Here is an 18,108-nt window from a genome sequence, read left to right as displayed (position 1 = left end):
AAAAAAAAAAAAAAAAAAAAAAATTCAAAATTAGCCAGGCATGGTGGCTGGCTTACTTTTTGATTAATCAGTGATCACTTACTGATTTTTTTTTCCATAAAAATAGAATATAATTGGTTCATTCCTGCCTAGAGATTTCTGGGTATTATTTTTTTAATTTCACAATCATATGTTCTGGGTTTCACCATCAAATGATATCTTTGTTTTTTTTTTTTTTTTTTTTTGGTGTTAAATCCATTACCCACTAATGCCTCTGATTGAACGGATACAAGTTGTAAGTACTGCTTTGTGCCATAGAATAACCCAGTTTTATTTCATGCTTTCTGGTCTAATCCATACTGTTATTTTCCCTTTGAAAAAGTCATTTTGTTGTTCATAATATTGAGAGTATGGACTTACTTTCATTGTTGCAGTCTCAGCCCAGAGACAGTGTTGGAGACATTCAGTAAACTTCTTCCATTCAGATTTTTTTTGTTAAGTAGTGTTTTGAAGAGAAGGAAGTCCAGTTCAAACAAGGTAAGAGGTGCTGGTACCAGGCTGGGTGCCGCCCAGGAGTCAAACGTGCATGGCGTGGTGGGTCCTGCCATCCTGAAGCCTGAAACGCACTGGACAAGGCACCGACCTGCTGACCATGGAGCTAAGCGCTGGGGAGAGTCATCAGGGGCACGCAGCGGCCTTGCCACCCAGGCGGGAGCTGTCTGTCAGCGGGGCTCTGGAGACAGGCAGGGTGTGTACAGGGAAGGGGCCGAAGGAATCATTGTGAGCAAAGTGAGTGGCTTGAGGAGAGCTGCTCCAGGTGGTTGTAGGATCAGAGGTGCTGTTTGGGCTGGGAAACCGGTAGAAGCCAGTTGGAGTGTGAGTGCTAAGTGAAACTTTCCAGCTTTGTTCTTCATTTGTAAGCAGAGGGACATCATTGGAGTTTTAGAGCAGGAAGGAGATGGACCCTGAGCTCCACTTGGGGAGACGGATCTGGCCAGACCATTTTGAACAGACTGGAATAGAGGCAAAGCAGGGAGGAGGCCAGCCAGGGTCAGCTCGGCCGGGAAGGGAGACAGGAGCCCAGGACTGCTCCAGACAAAAGGGAAGGGAAGCACCCCCTCCAAGAGTCCACTCAGTGGCATAGCAGGCAGGAGAGAGATCAAAAGTCCGTCTACGGCCTCTGTAGAGGAGTCTGTCCTGCGGGTGAGGGAAGGGGTTCTTCTCCAAGTATCTTGAGGTTCTTCTTTAAAGCACCTGCTTATGTTTGAATTTTTAAGTTTTACTTTCAAACGTGTGGTGAAATGAAGTTCGAAGAGAGAAGCAGTTATTTGAAGTATGTTTCTATCAAAAAGTTTTAAAAGTAAGAGCTTTTTTAAAAGCACAAATCTGAGAAATATTAGAACATCCATTAAGGAAAATGCCTGCAGTTGTTTCCACCGTGCATCTGAAGGTTGCTTTAAAAGAAAGCCATCCGTTGCTTGCAGGGACCGTGATACCTGGCAAATCAGAGGTCGCAGGTCCTGTCTGAGATGAGCTTGTGCATGTGAGTGCAGATGGGGGTGGGAAGGGGAGGCCAGTGCAGGGGAGGTGTGGGCCAGTTTGTTCTGAGCAAGACCACCTGAGCGGATAGACAGGGACAAAGGGAAGAGGCAGAGTTTGACAGTTCAGGAGAAAGGCGATAGCAAGCACGCATTTGCTAACTGTGTGGTCTGTGTCAGCCCCGTGCCAAACCCTCGCAAGCGCTGTCTTTTCATTCTGCAACCCTAATAGTTGCTGCTCCTGTGGGCCCCACTTAAAGGGGAGGAATTGAGGAGCCTGAAGGGTCAAGTCATTTGTCTGAGGTCACAGAAATAGCAAGTCCCATAGCAGGACTCAAACCAAGCTGTTGGCCAGCCTGCTGTATGTTCTCAAGAACAAGGGCCTTGAGAAGAATGGAAAGGCTCAGAAGATGTCGCACATTGGCAAGGATGTGTTAAGTAAAAATACCCAATTTTGGTGGAAGTACTGGGATAGGTACACTGCCCACACTGATGATGAACTGTAAACACCTCCACGGGGCCTTTTGAAAATGTATATAAAAAGCTTTGGAAGAGTGGATGCCCTTGACTCCAGGTGTACACTCCAGGAACTAAACAAATGGGACTGAGCAGGGCAGGCGCAGAGATCTGTCTTTCCAGATGTTTATCACAGTGCTTTATATGGCACAAGATCAGAAGCATCCCAAATGTCTTAACAATTTGAAATGCAGTTCATAGTGATGTCTTCTCTGTTCTACCTTTAAAAATCATGGAAAAAGACTTAATTGATCCTGGGCGCGGTGGCTCACACCTGTAATCCCAGCACTTTGGGAGGCTGAGGTGGGTGGATCATCTGAGGTCAGGAGTTCGAGACCAGCCTGGCCAACATGGTGAAACCCCATCTCTATTAAAAATACAAAAATTAACCGGGCATGGTGGCACACGCCTGTAATCCTGGCTACTTGGGAGGCTGAGGCAGGAGAATCACTTGAACAGGAGAGGCGGAGTTTGCAGTGAGCCAAGATTGCATCATTGCACTCCAGCCTGGGCGACAGAGTGAGACTTCGTCTCAAGGGAGAAAAAGGGAGGGTGGGGGGCTTAACTGAGATAAAGAAACTTCATAATGTGCTGTAAAATGAAAAAGGGGTATGACAGTGAGTCTGGATGAACCTAACGAATATTTACAGGTATTTAGCGGGGAAAGATCTGTAAGGCTGATCTCTGAAAGGTTAGCACCAGTTGTGTCTGAGTGGTAGGATCTTTTGAGGCTTGGGGATTTTCATGCAGCGTGGAATTTGGAATTGTGGTAACAGCTCCCTGGCCCCCTAATACTCTAGACCGCCAGGAGCCCCCTCTGTCTGCGCACTGGGCACATCCCACAGCACTGTTTCCAGAGTGGACGCTGAGCTTCTGGAGCTTTGGGGGTGCCTGTCTATAAAGGGTTTCCGAGAGCCAGTGAATTTGGGAAACTCTTAACAGCATCCACCTCCCAGGAAGTTGCAGCCTTCGGACACCTGTGCTTCTGGGGAGTCCTGCTCTGAAGATACCTATTCAGCACGGCCCATCCCAGCGTGTCCCAGGCCCATCGGACAGTGGGGCCTTTGTTTAGGGCACCTGTTGCCTGCCTTCTGCCAGGAATATGCCAAGGAAGGTCCACACCTGAGGCCCCTGAGAATCCTAGGGCTTGGGACCATCAATGGCTCTCACCAGCAGGTCTGACCTTCATGGACAGGCCCTGAGAGGCAGCCCACCCTTTCTGCTGCTTTCTGTCTGCCCATCCGTGTCATCCATGAAGCCCTGGTCAGAGCTGACCGTGTGCTGGTCCCTCCCGCCCTGCTGCGTGGACCTCACAGATGCCCCTCTCTCCTGGGCCTTTCTGATGTCTAGAATCCTGCCTTATTTCCCTTTGTGGACTCCAGGCCTGCACACAAGAGGGGACTGGCACCCACCACTACCACCAGATAGCTCACCACAGCCTACGATAGGAGCACATCCAGGCTCTCATCTTCAGCTTGGCCCACAAATAGAACCTCAGGTCCTGCAACGTTGGGTCTCTGTCCCATTGTTGCCTCTTAGTCCTTCCCTGACCACCAGGTTTGAAATCACACACACACATCCCTACTCCCTGCTGTCCTGCCCTGAGGGCTTCCTAGCTCTGGTGTATTGTACAATTTTCTTAGCTCTTTTCTGATTTGGGCGGGGTCAGGAGTGGGTTGAGATGGGGTCTTGCCCTATAGCCCAGGATGGAGTGCAGCAGAAAGGATAGGCTGCCTCTCACGGCCTGTCCTTGGTTGCAGCAGTATAATCATGGCTCACTGCAACCTTCAACTCTTAGGCTCCAGCAATCCTCCCACCTCAGACTCCTGAGTAGCTGTGAGTACATGTGCATGCCACCATGCCGAGCTGATTTTTTTAAATTTTTGTGGAGAGGTAGTCTCACTATGCTGCCCAGGCTGTTCTTAAACTCCTGGCCTTCAGCGATCCTCCCCCATTGGCCTCCCAAAGTGCTGGGATTATAGGCGGGGGCCACTGTGCTGAGCCTAGTTTTTTTACTTTTTCCTGGTTGGTCTGTCCCCATAGAATCTACGTCCTACATTTCTGTGGGCAGGAATTTTTCTCCATTTTCTTCACCGCTGTATCCCCAGAAGCCAATGTGTTAATAGTGGTTGAATATGTGAAGGAACAGATGTAATTACAGCCAACACCTAACACTGTACTTCCCATGGGGCAGCCACTGCTCTAAGTGCCTCATAGCTTTTAATCCTTCTGACAGCCCCTTGAGGATGGGAATTATTAGCCTCATTTCTCAGGAGGGGAGCTGAGGCCCAGAGAGCGAGAGGCTTGCAGAGGACAAAGGTGAAAAGGCAGTGCTGGCAGGTGGCACGCACATAGGTGTGGGGGCCTGGAGAGCAGGCACGGCAGGCCTGGGGCTGTGGAACCAGCGGGGCCTGAAGCCAGGTCGGGGGCAGGAGACAGTTCAGAGGTCTGAGGCCGTGCCAGGAGGCTGGGATCAGCCACAGGCCGAGGTTCTCCACCCAGGCCGAGACACAGCAAAGTGTCCCAGTTGGCCTTAAGACGTCTTTCAAGGAAATTGCAGTGGTGATGCTTAGATCCCAACCCTTGCCGATGAGTCATTCTCTGCTGGAGCAGAGGCGAGGTTCTCCCTTCAGTCAGCCCCAGCCTTCCCTGTCTCTAAGCGGAGGGTGGTGAGCACGGGGCCCTGGAACACTTTACCCCCCGCCCCCTGCAACATTTTGGGTTTCACAGAATTCGGAGTCCAGGCACAGGAACGTGTCCCATGTGTTCATGTCGTCCTTCAGATCTGGACCTGACAGCCTGGGAGCTGCTTGGGGGAGGTAGGAGGCGGGTGCACGAAGGTCTGAACGAGGGGCCAGCGTGAGTGGCTTCTGTGTCTGCAACCCACAGCGGCGTGGAGGGCGGTGGGATGGGCATAGGAACCAAATCAGAGGTTCTGGCAAGAGTTTAGGCGAGTGGCTATAGGGATCCAGATGTGAGTGGGGACAGTGTGTGAGACCCTTCCCCACAGCACTTGGTGGGCCGGATGCGGGGACATCAGGGAGCAGGAGAGGTGCTGGGTTTTGAGCGGTGGTGTGACGTGATCAGCAGTGCTGGGTTCAGTGGGGCCGTGGCTGTTGTGTGAAGAGGTCCGCAGGGAAGTGACGGGCGAGGCCGCAGACAGGAGCCCCTTGCACCCCAGTTGCGATACTGGTGAGGACGCCCTTTCTAGAAGAAAGGGTTGGACTTACGAGAGGTTGAGAAGCTTGCGATTGGCTGTGGGAATGATGGAAGAATCAAGGTGGACCCCTGGGGTCCCAACTTCAATAGCTGAGACAGGAAGGACCTGGCAGAAGAATGCATTTGCAGAGTGGATGTTGATGAGGAGATTCTCCCAACTGAAATGTACGTGGTCGTTGCGTGTGTGATCATTCGGGAGCCAGGAAGAGGTGTTAGTGCTTGGGTGGTGATTAAAGTGTGGGTGGGGTTGGCCTAAAAGACACTACAGAGTCGGAAGAGATGACCCCACAGGAGCCCTGAGGTCAGGGAGGAAGAGCTGGGAAAGAGATCACAACAGAGCCACCAGGAAAGTGGGGAAAAAATCCAGAGAGGTTGTTGACCAAAAAGGTATCAGAAGTTAGCACTGGCCCAGCACAGTGGCTTACGCCTGTAATCCCAACACTTTGGGAGGCCCAGGCAGGAGGATTGCTTGAGCCCAGGGGTTCAAGACCAGCCTAGGCAACATAGCAAGACCCCACCTCTGCAAAAACAATGTAAAAAGTTTGCCAGGCGTGGTGGTATGCACCTGTAGTCCCAGCCACTTGAGAAGCTGAGGCAGGAGGATCACTGGAGCCCAGGAGTTGAAGGCTGCAGTGAGCAGTGATTGTGCCACCATGGGAGACCCTATCTCAAAAAAAAAGTAGTAGTCAATGTTGTGAGGAGGGGTTGGGCAGTGACCAGCCCACAGGAGGCCAAGTGAAATGTTGGCCGCAGGAGTCTTTTGGGTTTAGCCCTGGAAGGGGCTGGTGACTTTGGCTGTGCTGCATCCATGATCTGGAGGTGGAGACCTGGTTGTCAGTGATCCAGAGGTGGAGAAGCAGAGGGGGCCAGTGGAGAGGTCGGCTGTGCAGACACAAAGGGAGAGCCACAGGCGAGGAGGGGTCCATGCCAGCTGTGTGCCATGCCTCCACCCTCCACACCCCCAGACCAGGGCATCCCCCATGTGGCCATCCTTCCTATCCCCGCTGCCCTCTTCCTTCCCGTGCCACCTGCACATTGGTTCTGACTGCACTTTTTAGCATTGAGTCTCTGCATTTCTCTGTTCTCTTCTGCTCGGGTTTTCTCCATTTGATGCATAGGTTTGCCCTTCCCAGCCAGAACCTCTGAGGTCACAGACCCCTCTTCTTGCATTTCCTTTTTTTTTTTTTTTTTTTCTTTGAGAAGGAGTCTCGCTTTGTTGCCCAGGCTGGAGTGCAGTGGCAGGATCTCAGCTCACTGCAACCTCTGTCTCCCGAGTTCAAGCAATTCTCCTGCCACAGCCTCCCGAGGAGCTGGGATTACAGGTGCCCTCCACCATGCCTAGCTAACTTTTTTGTAATTTTAGTAGAGACAGAGTTTCACCATGTTGGTCATGCTGGTCTTGAACTCCTGACCTCAGGTGATCCGCCCATCTCAGCCTCCCAAAGTGCTGGAATTACAGGCATGAGCCACCGCACCCAGCCTCTTCTCACATTTCTTGTGGTATCTATCACTGGCCGCCTTGCACGTGCAGTAGATGTTAAATAAAGGACCGGTTTTCTGATTTCTGATCAACTGGCATAAAGCTATTGCTGGTCAGTTGACATTTATAAAACAAAAGATGTCTCCCCAGTGAGTCAGATGTGACCTGAGCTACTTGGTCTTTTGTTGACTCTTCAAGTGTGCCCGGAGTAAACACTGCCTATTCCCAGGTGAGTAAGCCGTGTCTACTTACAGCGGTGAAAGCCTTTGACTCTCAAGGGCAACCCCATCGCGGCGCATCAGCTGTAGATTCTAGCATGAAGTCAACCCAGGCCTGAGTTCTTGGTCTTCTGATGATGCCAGCCAGTTTCACGCAGTGAGTGCTCCAGTTCTGGGGTCCCAGTGCTGCTGTCTGAACCCATTTCTTGTCCTGCACAATCCTTGCACTGGTCCTTGGTCCAGTTTCACAGCCCAAAGCCTGTCACCATTCATTCTGCAAGTCAGCATTGGTTGCGCTGCGTGATAACCCCACCAAAGGGCCTTGCCCGCCAACTTGCCCACAGTGCAGTTGCTTCAGGAGCTGTAGTTAAATAAGATCACTGAAAACAGTATTTTTGCGCTGTAGTGTACCTCTCTCTCATCTTTGAAATTTGCAAGCATGCCCGTTGTGTACCTCCTGGAAACTTTGATGTGCCAGTGGCTGCAGAGGTAGCAATGAGGGAATGACCAGAGTCACGGTGTCACCCAGCTGCCCCTCAGCACTTCTCCTCGGCAGCAGCTGTCCACAGTGGGTGCTGAGTCACACGTGTTTTTCCCCATACAGGTCAGCCCTCTCAAGGTGAATGCTGCTGTGACGTATGGGAAAGTGCATCTTTTCTGTCCAAACCAACGCTGTCAATTATTTAGTGTGGGAAATTCCAAGGCTTTGGCTTCAGCCAAAAGTGTTCTGAAGCTACTACCAACTGCCAGTCATTTGGGACACCTCAAACAGGACTGAGCACTGGCTACGGAGCATTTCTTCTAGCCGTGGATGTGGTTCTAGGAAGAGCCTGTCGACGTGAAGTTGGACTGATTTGTGGCCTTGTATTTCTAAGGACAGTTGGAATGAGAGATGATGGTCTGATTGCATTTAGCATTCTGTTCCTCTTCCCATAGATCCTAACTGGGCCAGTTTGAACTTGGGAGCCCTCATGTGCATCGAGTGCTCAGGGATCCACCGGAATCTTGGCACCCACCTTTCCCGAGTCCGATCTCTGGACCTGGATGACTGGCCAGTGGAGCTCATCAAGGTGATGTCGTCCATCGGGAACGAGCTGGCCAACAGCGTCTGGGAAGAGAGCAGCCAGGGGCGGACGAAACCCTCAGTAGACTCCACAAGGTAGGAACTTTGGAAGATGCCTGGCTCCCGACACGTTTGCCAACAGTTAGGCAACTGGAAGTGATCGTCATGACGGCCACCATTGGGATGGCCCTGATAACCTGTAGGAGTTCCGGAGTTCTGATTCATCCGGCATAGGAGTGTCTGTGTTTAAAACTGGTCTTAAGCAGACGTGGATAATTCACACGCCTTAATTTTTTATGTTTGTTTTTAGGCCTTGGGGATTTCTCTCCCCCTCTTAGAAATGTATTAAGCTTCTCACCTTATGAATATATTACTTTAATTAATACATTTCTAATAGGCATAAGCTGTGCCGTTGACACTAATTATGAATTTTTGATCCTTTAATTTTGTTATTCTTATAGCTTTGATAAGCATCTGCTCTGTCATTCCCCCCCCCCGCCACCATCACACAAAAGTTATTTTTATGGTAACAAAATATATTTTATTTTCTAAAATATATCTCTAACACATTTAGTCAACTGAGTTCAGCATAATGTATGGTGTCACTCCTCATTAATGTTAATTGTTAAACAGTGTAAAAAACGCATTTATTTTGAGGCTGTTTAGTTTCTCATTTTTCATTTACAGCTATTATAAACCGTTTTTGAGTACACATACATATTTAATGTTCCTAAGAGGTGATAAAATGGCATGTCTTCTGAGAAGGCGTATGGCATGGAGGCAGAATAGAGCATTTCATCTCCGTGCTTGTCCAAAGCAAGTGGCTTCCAGGGTTGCTCAGGTGCTGTGTTTTTCCCCCACAATAGGAAGTAGGGGTTTGAGGTTTGCCGTCAGTGTTTGCCTTTCAGGTGTCTGAAGAGATGAAGGGAGAGGGAGGTCTCCCATCGCTGGTACTTTTTAGGTTCCTCTGATTTGTTTTGCTGCTGATCAGATACAATGAAAGTTCAAGTGGTAATCTGTGGTTCAGCCACAGAAACCGGTTTCTACTGCAGAGCAGTAAGAACGTGAGAAGGGCTGGTGGACTTCAATTCATTAACACTGAAAAATGAATTTGTGGTGCCACCTTTGGCTCACTGGAGAGAATGAACCTGGTGTGTTACTCATCTTGCTCTCCGTAGGAGGGATTCTGTGGTAGTGGGGAGGACAGGAAAGGTGCAAAGAACGTATTTGTTTAAAATTACATGGTTTTGATACATGAGCACTTTATGAGTTATGCTCTATAGTGTAAACAGGGGTAAGTTTCTTACAAACCGAAGACATTGTGGACTTTAAAAATTATTTTTCTTGGTTTAACACTACCATAGAAATCGGCTGGGTCATCAACTGTGGACATGCTTAAAACATGAATTCATGTTTTAATACCTATTTTTTCATAGATAATAACATTGGAGGAAACTTGGGTCTGAAAATGAAAAATGATTGGAAATTAGATTGAGCTGAATGTATGAATACAGAAAACATTGAAATATGTTGGAAAAAACGATGCATCTTACTGTTTATATGTAAAAGAAGCACATTCACTATTTTTAATACCCTGAATTATTAGAAAAGTTTGTTTATCCATCCATTACAATTTAGAAACAATTTAGAATTATTAGAAGCAAATATATGGGTTCATGTTTTACCTGATAAATATTTTATAATTTCATCTTCATTCATAAATGAAGATTGTGTGTGCACAGGTATTTTATAGTTCTAATTTGCATCCTTGAATTAAGTTCTTGAGTGTAGAGCCCAGTCTTTTTCCAGTGTTAGGTACCTCACATCATTGTATTTTAGAGACCTATTGCTGAGACTTGCTTTCTCACAAGTACAGTGGTTGCAGGTCAGTCCCATCTTTTCTTCAGTCACCAGAGCTTTCCTAAAGAGCAGTGCCGAGTTGTAATTCCTCTCCGAGACTGTGGTGTTGGTGATGTGGTTCCCTGCTGTTGCTGAAGGTAACTGTGGCATTTCTAAATTCCCTTCGCACCTAAGAAGATAAACACATACAAGAATTGAATGTTTCTTTGTGCCTGTAGTAATTTTCCTGGGGAGTTTTGTTTTCAGTGAAAATCAGCAAATAATCATTGAGCACTTTCTGGTAGAAAAGAAACAGTAAGTGATGATTGCAGTTCCCTGGTGATTGGTGAAGGTTCTCAGGGCCGCCTGAGGATGCCAGGGCTCAGGAGAGTGCTGGCAGTAGGTGCGTTCTGGGAAGTGTCACTGGAGAGATGGCATCTGAGCTGGAATAGGGAGTGATTCCTGGGGCCGCGGCCAGGGGACCAGGTGGGAAGGCTCGTTGGAGGGTGGGAGTGGCCTCGGCGGATGCAGGCTTGGCCCTTGGGGAGGTGTGCGTGTCAGCGAGTCCAGCACCGTGGATGGCAGCCTCCCATGAATGAGGAAGAGCAGGGATGGGGGAGGCCCAAAGAGCAGAAGCAGAAAGGGCTTCTGAGCCAGGGCTGGCACTTTAAAAGCAACCCTGGGGGCAGGGGAGAGGGGAGGGGTTTATCTCTTCATGGGTTCTGTCTGTCCCACCTGTTCCCAAGAGGACTAAAGGCAGCCAGCAAGGTCTCTGTCCCTTCCAGCTGGAAGGCCGGGGTCCTGGTGGAACATGCAGGAAGCCTTAACTATACTGTCCAAAGCAAAACACACCCAGGCCAGTAACAGAGTAGAAATTCAGACTCCCACCACCTTTACCACCTCCTCAATAGAAAATGGGAACGTGAAAGCCGGGGCTGGAATCTCCACACGCAGTTCTGTCCATGACGTGAGAAGATTCTGCCTTTCGCAAGCCACCCCCGCTCCCCCTTCCCCACTCCCTCCACCCCTCCTGGTCTCTGCAGAACCTACGATTGTTAGGAGAAACAGCTGGAAGGTTCTTTTAATGTGGCCCTGAGGTAATACCAAAAAGAAATATTTTAATAAATTTTTATCTCTATCGAAGGAAAAGCCAAGTGCAATATATTCGGTGTAATTCTTTGAAAAAGGGCCCAGCTGTTTTCCCGAGGAGCTCTGGTCCATTCCGTCTTGTGCAGAAGATTCATTCTGACAGTGGAATATAATTAGAAATGCGCCATTCCGCCTGCCCCCACCCCCAAACACACACACACACACACACACAATTCAAGACCGTGGGGAAGTAGAACACAGCAGATCTTCCTCCAAAGAGACTGCCGCACACTGGAGTCACCTATTCGTGCGGCCAGTTAGGACAGCAGGCGCCCTGGACAGCCGGCCTCTGCCGTGTCCCTGCACCCCTGATTAGAGCAGCTTCGGACAGCTTATAATTGGTTCCAGTGAATCTCTGCCGCCCTGAGAACTGCCGTGAAAACTTGAGAAGCATCATGATCAATCGAAGCTGACGGCTGAAGCAGTATTGACTTCCCATTCCTAAACAGGGGAATCATTAGTCAAGAAAAGCATCTTTTAATTACTCCTAGGAAGGAAAAAAAAAAATCTTTTTGGATGGATTCTGCAACAACTGCCATTTTTTCCCAGTGCATTCGATATTAAATTTATTGTCACAGGAGGGGAGAGGACGCCCTTCGTCCCCCTCTGTAATGGGGGTTTAATCTGGAGAAAGCAGCGTGTTAGAGAACAGATCAATGCTACAACAATTAACTACATCTGGGGTAGAATCACAATTTCCCCTCTCTAATTGCTATTGATACCATTTAAGCACACACTGAAAATATTGATTTTAAGTGGTGACGTTGAAGTGGTGGCGAGGTAGTAACAGTGGACAGAACTAACTAGGTTTTAGGGGTTTCAGAAGGGAGCAGTCAGCTGTGTGTAGGAAGGACTTCGTAACACCTGACTTGTGTGTTTGTGTGGTACCATAACATAGCGTGTTGTAGGGCGCTGAGCAGCGGGGCCGGGGGCCACCAGCCATGCAGGGCTCTGGGTTCCAGTGTTAGAGGCCCATGGTGTTACTGTAGGGAGAAGTTGCCAAGCTCCTTGGTGAGCCTTTCAAAGGCAAGAGTAATAAGCTCAGAGGTGAAGATGTTGAAACAGTGGAGCGAATGTCTCCTGCATGAATGAATGATTGAACGAGTAACTGAGTGAAAGCGGGAACTCGTCATCATGGAACACATGTCAGGTGCTCTTGCTCCTTCGGGGCCTTGGAATTCCTCATGTGAGTGAAACTGGGGCTTTGACGTTTGCAGCACCAGCAAAGCCGTCTCAGTAAACCCGTCCACGCACATCCTCTCTCCCTCTCTCCATCCTCTCATCCTCTCTCCTGACACAGCAGTGTTTCCGGGGCTGCATGACAGCGCCCCGGCCCATTGTTCTTTGTTGTTGTCCCCATTGCACTTAAAAACATTTGGGATTGACTGCAGTGCAAGTGATTTCCTAGCAAGACGGAGCAGAGCCCTCTGGTGCCTCATTCCTCTTGGCGGAGGCCTGGCTCTGCGTGGCGCTGCGTCTCCCATCTCTGCGTCCCGGGGTCAAAGCATTTGGCCCCCACGGCCCTGCAGGGACTCGCTGCTATTTGCATTTGAGTGCAGGTAGCCTGTTTACACGGGGGTTTGGGAGCCTGCTGATTTGGGCCAGGAAATCAAAGGAACCTGGAAGTGGAGAACAGTGTTTTCAATTCCCTGAAAGAGCCCTTCAGAGGAGCTCTAAGCGCAACTGAAATCACCCATTACCTCTTTGATGCCGCTTGGAAGGGAACCGACTTTGCTGATTTAGTAAGTGTTCTTTTCCCTCTTTTACCTTCTTTTTTCTTTTTCTTCCCCCCATTATTTGTAAGTTCACCTCCGTGCCTAAACTCCCTTCTCGTCTTTAACCTATAAAAAGATGTCGCCTTCGATAGGAAGATTTGGGGCCAGACATCAGAAATCTGCGTGGGAGAGACTGGCCGTACACTTCCAGATGGAACAAGTCTGCCCAGTGATGTGAGTTCCGTCTCTCTTTGATTCTGGAACTCCACTTTCATCTTATTTATGCACATGGAGATATTGATAAAGGGGAAATGTATCCAAACTGAAAATAATTGGATCCCTACAGCTAACTCTGAGATATTAAAAGCAGCACCACTTGGCTGCGTCTTTGTCTTGTTAGGTTTGATCATAAGATCACAATATAGTAATCTCGGGCTCAAATTTCTGGCATAAAGATGCACTGTTCCAAATGTGGCCTCAGGGAACACGACTGTCCACACAGCCCCAGGACTGTCTCATCTTATTATTTTTCAACAGTTCTTGGCCTGCTGAGGTCAATGTTTTGTCTCTTTTGAGTGTTCCTCTATGCTTGACACCTTTTCCTAGTTTCTTTCTTAAAAAAAAAAAAAAAAATGGGGAGGGGGAGAAAGGAGAAAAAAAATAAAAAAAGGACTTTGCCGCGATGACCAGAGTCCATCTGCAGTTGGGTGGCATCTGCTCCCCACATGTCACTTCCCTCATTAACAAGCAATTGAATTAATTAAATGCTACTCAGAACACGCATAACAAGCTACCGGCAGTGTCCAAATTAGCACTGATAATCAAGGATGATTTCCTTTATTATCCTGCTAAGTGGTGTGCAGACTCTGATCTCCCTGTCTGCCCTCATCTATTTACATACTCCCAGCTCCTGCCTTTGGAAGCGGAGGTTATCTTACCTAGTTAATTTGCCACGATCACCGAGCATGGCGGATTGATGCCCTGCCCCTGCCGCCACTGCTGGGCCCGGGCCCCCTCCCCGGCTGCCCTCCCCCAGCCCCAGCCTTTGTATCTCAAGCTCACTGATAAATTAAAGGCCACCCCTGTGGTCTCTCAAGTGAGTAATAGAGGCAGAAATTTCATTTTGCAACTGGCTGATTTAATGATCCAAAGGGTAATTAATGGCCTGATTATCTTAATGTTAAATATGTCCGGCAGCAATTACTGTGACCTCCCGCTTGTCAAGGTCCGGGCTGTGCTCTTCTTTCAATTAAGTTCTCTGGGGCTTAATGGTATGAATAAACTCCTCTGATTCTATCATCCCGGACGCAGAGGGTTCAGGGAGCTGGAGGCTCGTTTGGAGTTTTAATCAGCCTGTCTTCTACTCCGGCGATCAGAGTTAACAATTACAGCAAGGACAGTTTAACTTTCTTCTTCCCCGTGCAGACCCCCCTGCACGTACACACATGCACACTTTTGCGTGTGGTTTTCTGTGCCTTGTTTTCATGTGTTTCTTTCAGTGCTCTGAGGGAGAATTCTGTTTGTGGAGGAAGCCGCTGTGCTCTGTGAGGCTCGTCTCTTCCAATATAAATTATCATGTGAACGCTGTGGTTTTTCTATTTGACAGGCTTAATTAATTGGCAGGAGCCCCCGAAAATGACAGTGCCACTAATTGCAACTCAAAGTGAATTTCTGTCACCACGGCGTGCCTGTCAGTGGGCATGCCCTGGCCCCAGCCGCAGAGCGGGTCCACCCTCCTAGTTTCCCCGTCCAGGCGGGGACGATGCCCTCCCTGCTGGAGCCACGACAGTGGCAGACTCCTCCAAGGAGCCGTGGGTTTGCAGTCACACCGTCTGCTTGCAGGTGTGACATTTACTACCAATAAAGTTTAAACGTCCTCAGCTCTGCAAACGCAACAGCTGCTCGGGGACCTCAGCCTTTACTTAAGATATTTTAGCAACTTCTCTTAGCGAGCCAACTTGGAATCAGACCGAGAGAACCATAACTCACTTAGCCACCCTTCATGACTGGATGATCCTCATTAGCACACGGCTAAATATGCTTCAGTTTACTAGAGCTCCAGGCCCGGATCAGAAATATTCTGCTATAAATATTAAGCCAATTAGGAAAATGTACAAATGAGAAGTACGTTAACACTGCCTTTAAAATAATACCTATAGATTACACTTGACAACAGACACAGCAGTGCATCTAGTGAACCTCCGCCAGGGAGCTTGGCGGGAATTCGAGCAAGCTCTCCGTAAAGCCTGGCTCTAATTATAAGAACGGTGATTCTAAGAAGATTCTCCGTGAGGTTAAGTATAATGGGATCTGCTTTTGAAAGGATAACTGTACTCACATTTGCCTTTGAACCAGACGGACAGAATGGTGCTCTCGGTGTATCATGCCGCCTGCCGCACACGAACCCCAGTCATTTGTTTGATCCTGCAAGAAACCAGTGTGTGCTGGGAGCCGGCTTTGCTACCACAGAGCTGTCTTGGGTTGAAAATCCTTATCATTTACGTTCTGAAATATGACCGTCGTGACAATTAAGGAGTTTCTGATGCTTAAGAATTTTTACTACCCCTAGCAGATGAGAAGGCAAGTCATCAGCAGACAGCAACTGGCTTCCAGGTGTCCTGCCCACGTTCAAGCCCGTGTCTACTTGTGGGAGTATATGAAGGAATGGAATGGGAAGATTAACCTTTTTAGGCTTGAATTATATAACATGGGCCAATAAATATGGCCCGTATTTTGATTCCTCCAGCAGTCGAGCATTTTCCAAGGGGCCCTGTCTTTCAGTGGTGTTTTGCTTGTTTTGTACCAGGGATTCTCTGTCTTCTAGGGCACTTTTCTCTTTCTTCTTCTTCATAATGAAGAGGAGGGAGACAAAAACATGGCCGGAGCGTGCAGTGTCCTGTGTGCTTGGATTATTCCCATTCCCAGGAGTGTGCCAGGGTCACATGGGAGCACGGGGTCAGACTGCAGGCACCAGGATCTGACTCCAGATGCCGCTCTGCAGTCCTGCTGCTGCTCCTGTTCCTTTTCTGCCAAATCCATGTCAGTAGTGGCATTGAGAGAACCGACATGTTTAGCAGCATCCCCTACCACTCGCCCCTGGTCAGTTTCTATCTCAGTAGCCATCGTATGTCAAACTTATTAAATAAGTAGTGCAAACTTGTGTATAATAATATAACTACAGTGTCTTTCCACTGTACAGTAGCTTCACTTACAGTAATGTAAGTAATCATAAAGCCTCTTCCATTTTAGTTTACATTCATGTAGCAAACTTGACTTCTTTTTTTTTTTTTTCTCTTTTTTAGTTGGCGTCTCGCTCTGCCGCCCAGGCTGGAGTGCAGTGGCGCAATCTCGGCTCACTGCGACCTCCACCTCCTAGGTTCAAGCGATTCTGCTACCTCAGCCTCCCAGGTAGCTAGGATTACAGGCGTGCACCACCACAGCCAGCTAATTTTTGTATTTTTAGTAGAGAAATACATTTTAGTAGAAAATACATTTTTAGGGTTTTGACATGTTAGCCAGGCTGGTCTCGAACTCCTGACCTCAAGTGATCGCCTGCCTCGGCCCCCCAAAGTGCTGGGATTACAGGCATGAGCCACTGTGGCTGGCCAAAACCTGACCTTTTAAGTCACATAGCCATGATTCTAAAGTCAATTCTCTTCCACCAGTGCTAATCCTAAGAGCTTCCACAAAAAGCAGCGCTGAGAACTGTAAAATGTTGAGATCCACCCACACGGGTGCAGAGTTAGAGCCCCCATGTTTCACAGAACCACATCCTACTCATGTCCCTGACCCAGCACTGCCTTTTGGGAATGTAAAGCCTATATTGCAGAGACCTCACAATCATATTTATTATCTACATGGTACAGTATGGAGCCATAGCTCAGGCCACAAAGTTCCTGGTTCTGGTTTCATGCCTAGCATCTTCTGCCATTTTAATCTTTTTAAAAGAAGGGTAATTCCTCGTTTCTAAGAAGAGACTAGTCATTTTTCCACCCACTTGATTATGTAGATTAGTGCTAAAAGAAAATAACATTTATGAAGTTTCCTGGGCTTCCTTTTTATCTGGAAGACACAATCAGCTTTGAGGCCTGGGTCATGCATACTGGCAGTGAGAGGGACAAGTGGTCCATGCCCTCCCCAGTGGTTGTGGAGGACCTGCTGATATAGAAGATGTGGTCCATGTTTATTTTGCTTTGTATCTGTATAGTGGTTTATCGTAGCATCAGTATCACATAGAAAGGTGTATTCTTGAGCCCCACCCAGGCTTATTCAGTCAGCATCCCTAGGGGGTAGGGTCCAGTGGTGTGTTTTAACTCTCTAGGTAATTCTTATGCACATTAAAGTTTGAGACACTCTGGTCTGCACTAAGTAGGAAAAATTAAAGTCCACAATCTCACCTGTGAACTCACTGTCTTAGTCCAAGTCCCTAGACTTCATTCCTCACTTCTGGAGACCCAAGTCTTCTGTTTTCTTCCTTTACCAGACTGTTGTCTGGCCTAACGTATCCAGCAGATGTTACAGCCAGAGAGCATCTACAAGAGGATTATACTCTGTGATCAGGTGGCATTGAATGCAAGGAAGGCAAGGTTGGTTCAACACACAGAAATCAGTCAGTGTAATATACCACATTAATACAGTAAAGAGAGAAAAACATAATCTTTTCAAGGGATGCAGAAAATACATTTGACAAAACCCATTGCCCTTTCCTGGTAACAAACACTCAGCAAACTAGGAATAAAAGGAAATTTGCTGAACCTGATAAAGGACATCTCTAAAAACCCCACAGCTAACATTGTACTTTATGGTGAAATACTGCAGGCTTTTCACCGAAGATCACGAACAAGACAAGAATATCACCAGATCTGTTCAGCATTATACTGAAGGTTCAAGCCAGGGAATTAGGCAAGAAGAAGAAACCAAAGGCAACCAGATTTGAAAAGAAGAAGTAAAACTACCTCCATTTCCAGATGACATAATCTTTTATGTAGAAAATCCTAAGGAACCCACAAGAAACAAGTTAAGCAAAATTGAAGGATACAACATCAATATGCAAAACTCTTAGCTGGCCATGGTGGCACAGGCCTGTAGTCCCAGCTACTCAAGAGGCTAAGGCAGGAGGATTGCTCAAGCCCAGGATTTCAAGGCTGCAGTGGGCCACAGTTGCACCACCACTTTCCAGCCTGGGGAACAGAGCACAACTCTGACTCTTAAAAAATCAAAAAGGCCAAATGCAGTGACTCATGCCTTAAATCCCAATGTTTTGGGAGGCTGACTTGAAGCTGGGAGTTCAAGACCAGCCTGGGCAACATAACAAGACCTTATCTCAGCCGGGCGCGGTGGCTCAAGCCTGTAATCCCAGCACTTTGGGAGGCCGAGATGGGCGGATCACGAG

The 18,108-nt window shown here is 48.1% G+C and overlaps 1 protein-coding gene across 1 annotated transcript in view; it reads left to right on the top strand.

The window, feature by feature from the left end:
• The window catches only part of AGAP1 (ArfGAP with GTPase domain, ankyrin repeat and PH domain 1), a 611,312-nt gene that overhangs the window by 519,626 nt on the left and 73,578 nt on the right, over positions 1–18,108 (top strand). Inside the window, exon 16 of the mRNA XM_011929622.1 lies at positions 7,887–8,109. Coding sequence (XP_011785012.1) covers positions 7,887–8,109 — 223 coding nt within the window. The remainder of the gene's footprint in view (positions 1–7,886; positions 8,110–18,108) is intronic.

The sequence above is a fragment of the Colobus angolensis genome, unplaced genomic scaffold (assembly GCF_000951035.1).
Source record: "Colobus angolensis palliatus isolate OR3802 unplaced genomic scaffold, Cang.pa_1.0 Scaffold82, whole genome shotgun sequence".
In the NCBI taxonomy this organism is placed as follows: domain Eukaryota; kingdom Metazoa; phylum Chordata; class Mammalia; order Primates; family Cercopithecidae; genus Colobus; species Colobus angolensis.
The sequence above is the reverse complement of the archived record's forward strand: the minus strand, read 5'-3'. Positions and strand labels throughout refer to the sequence as shown.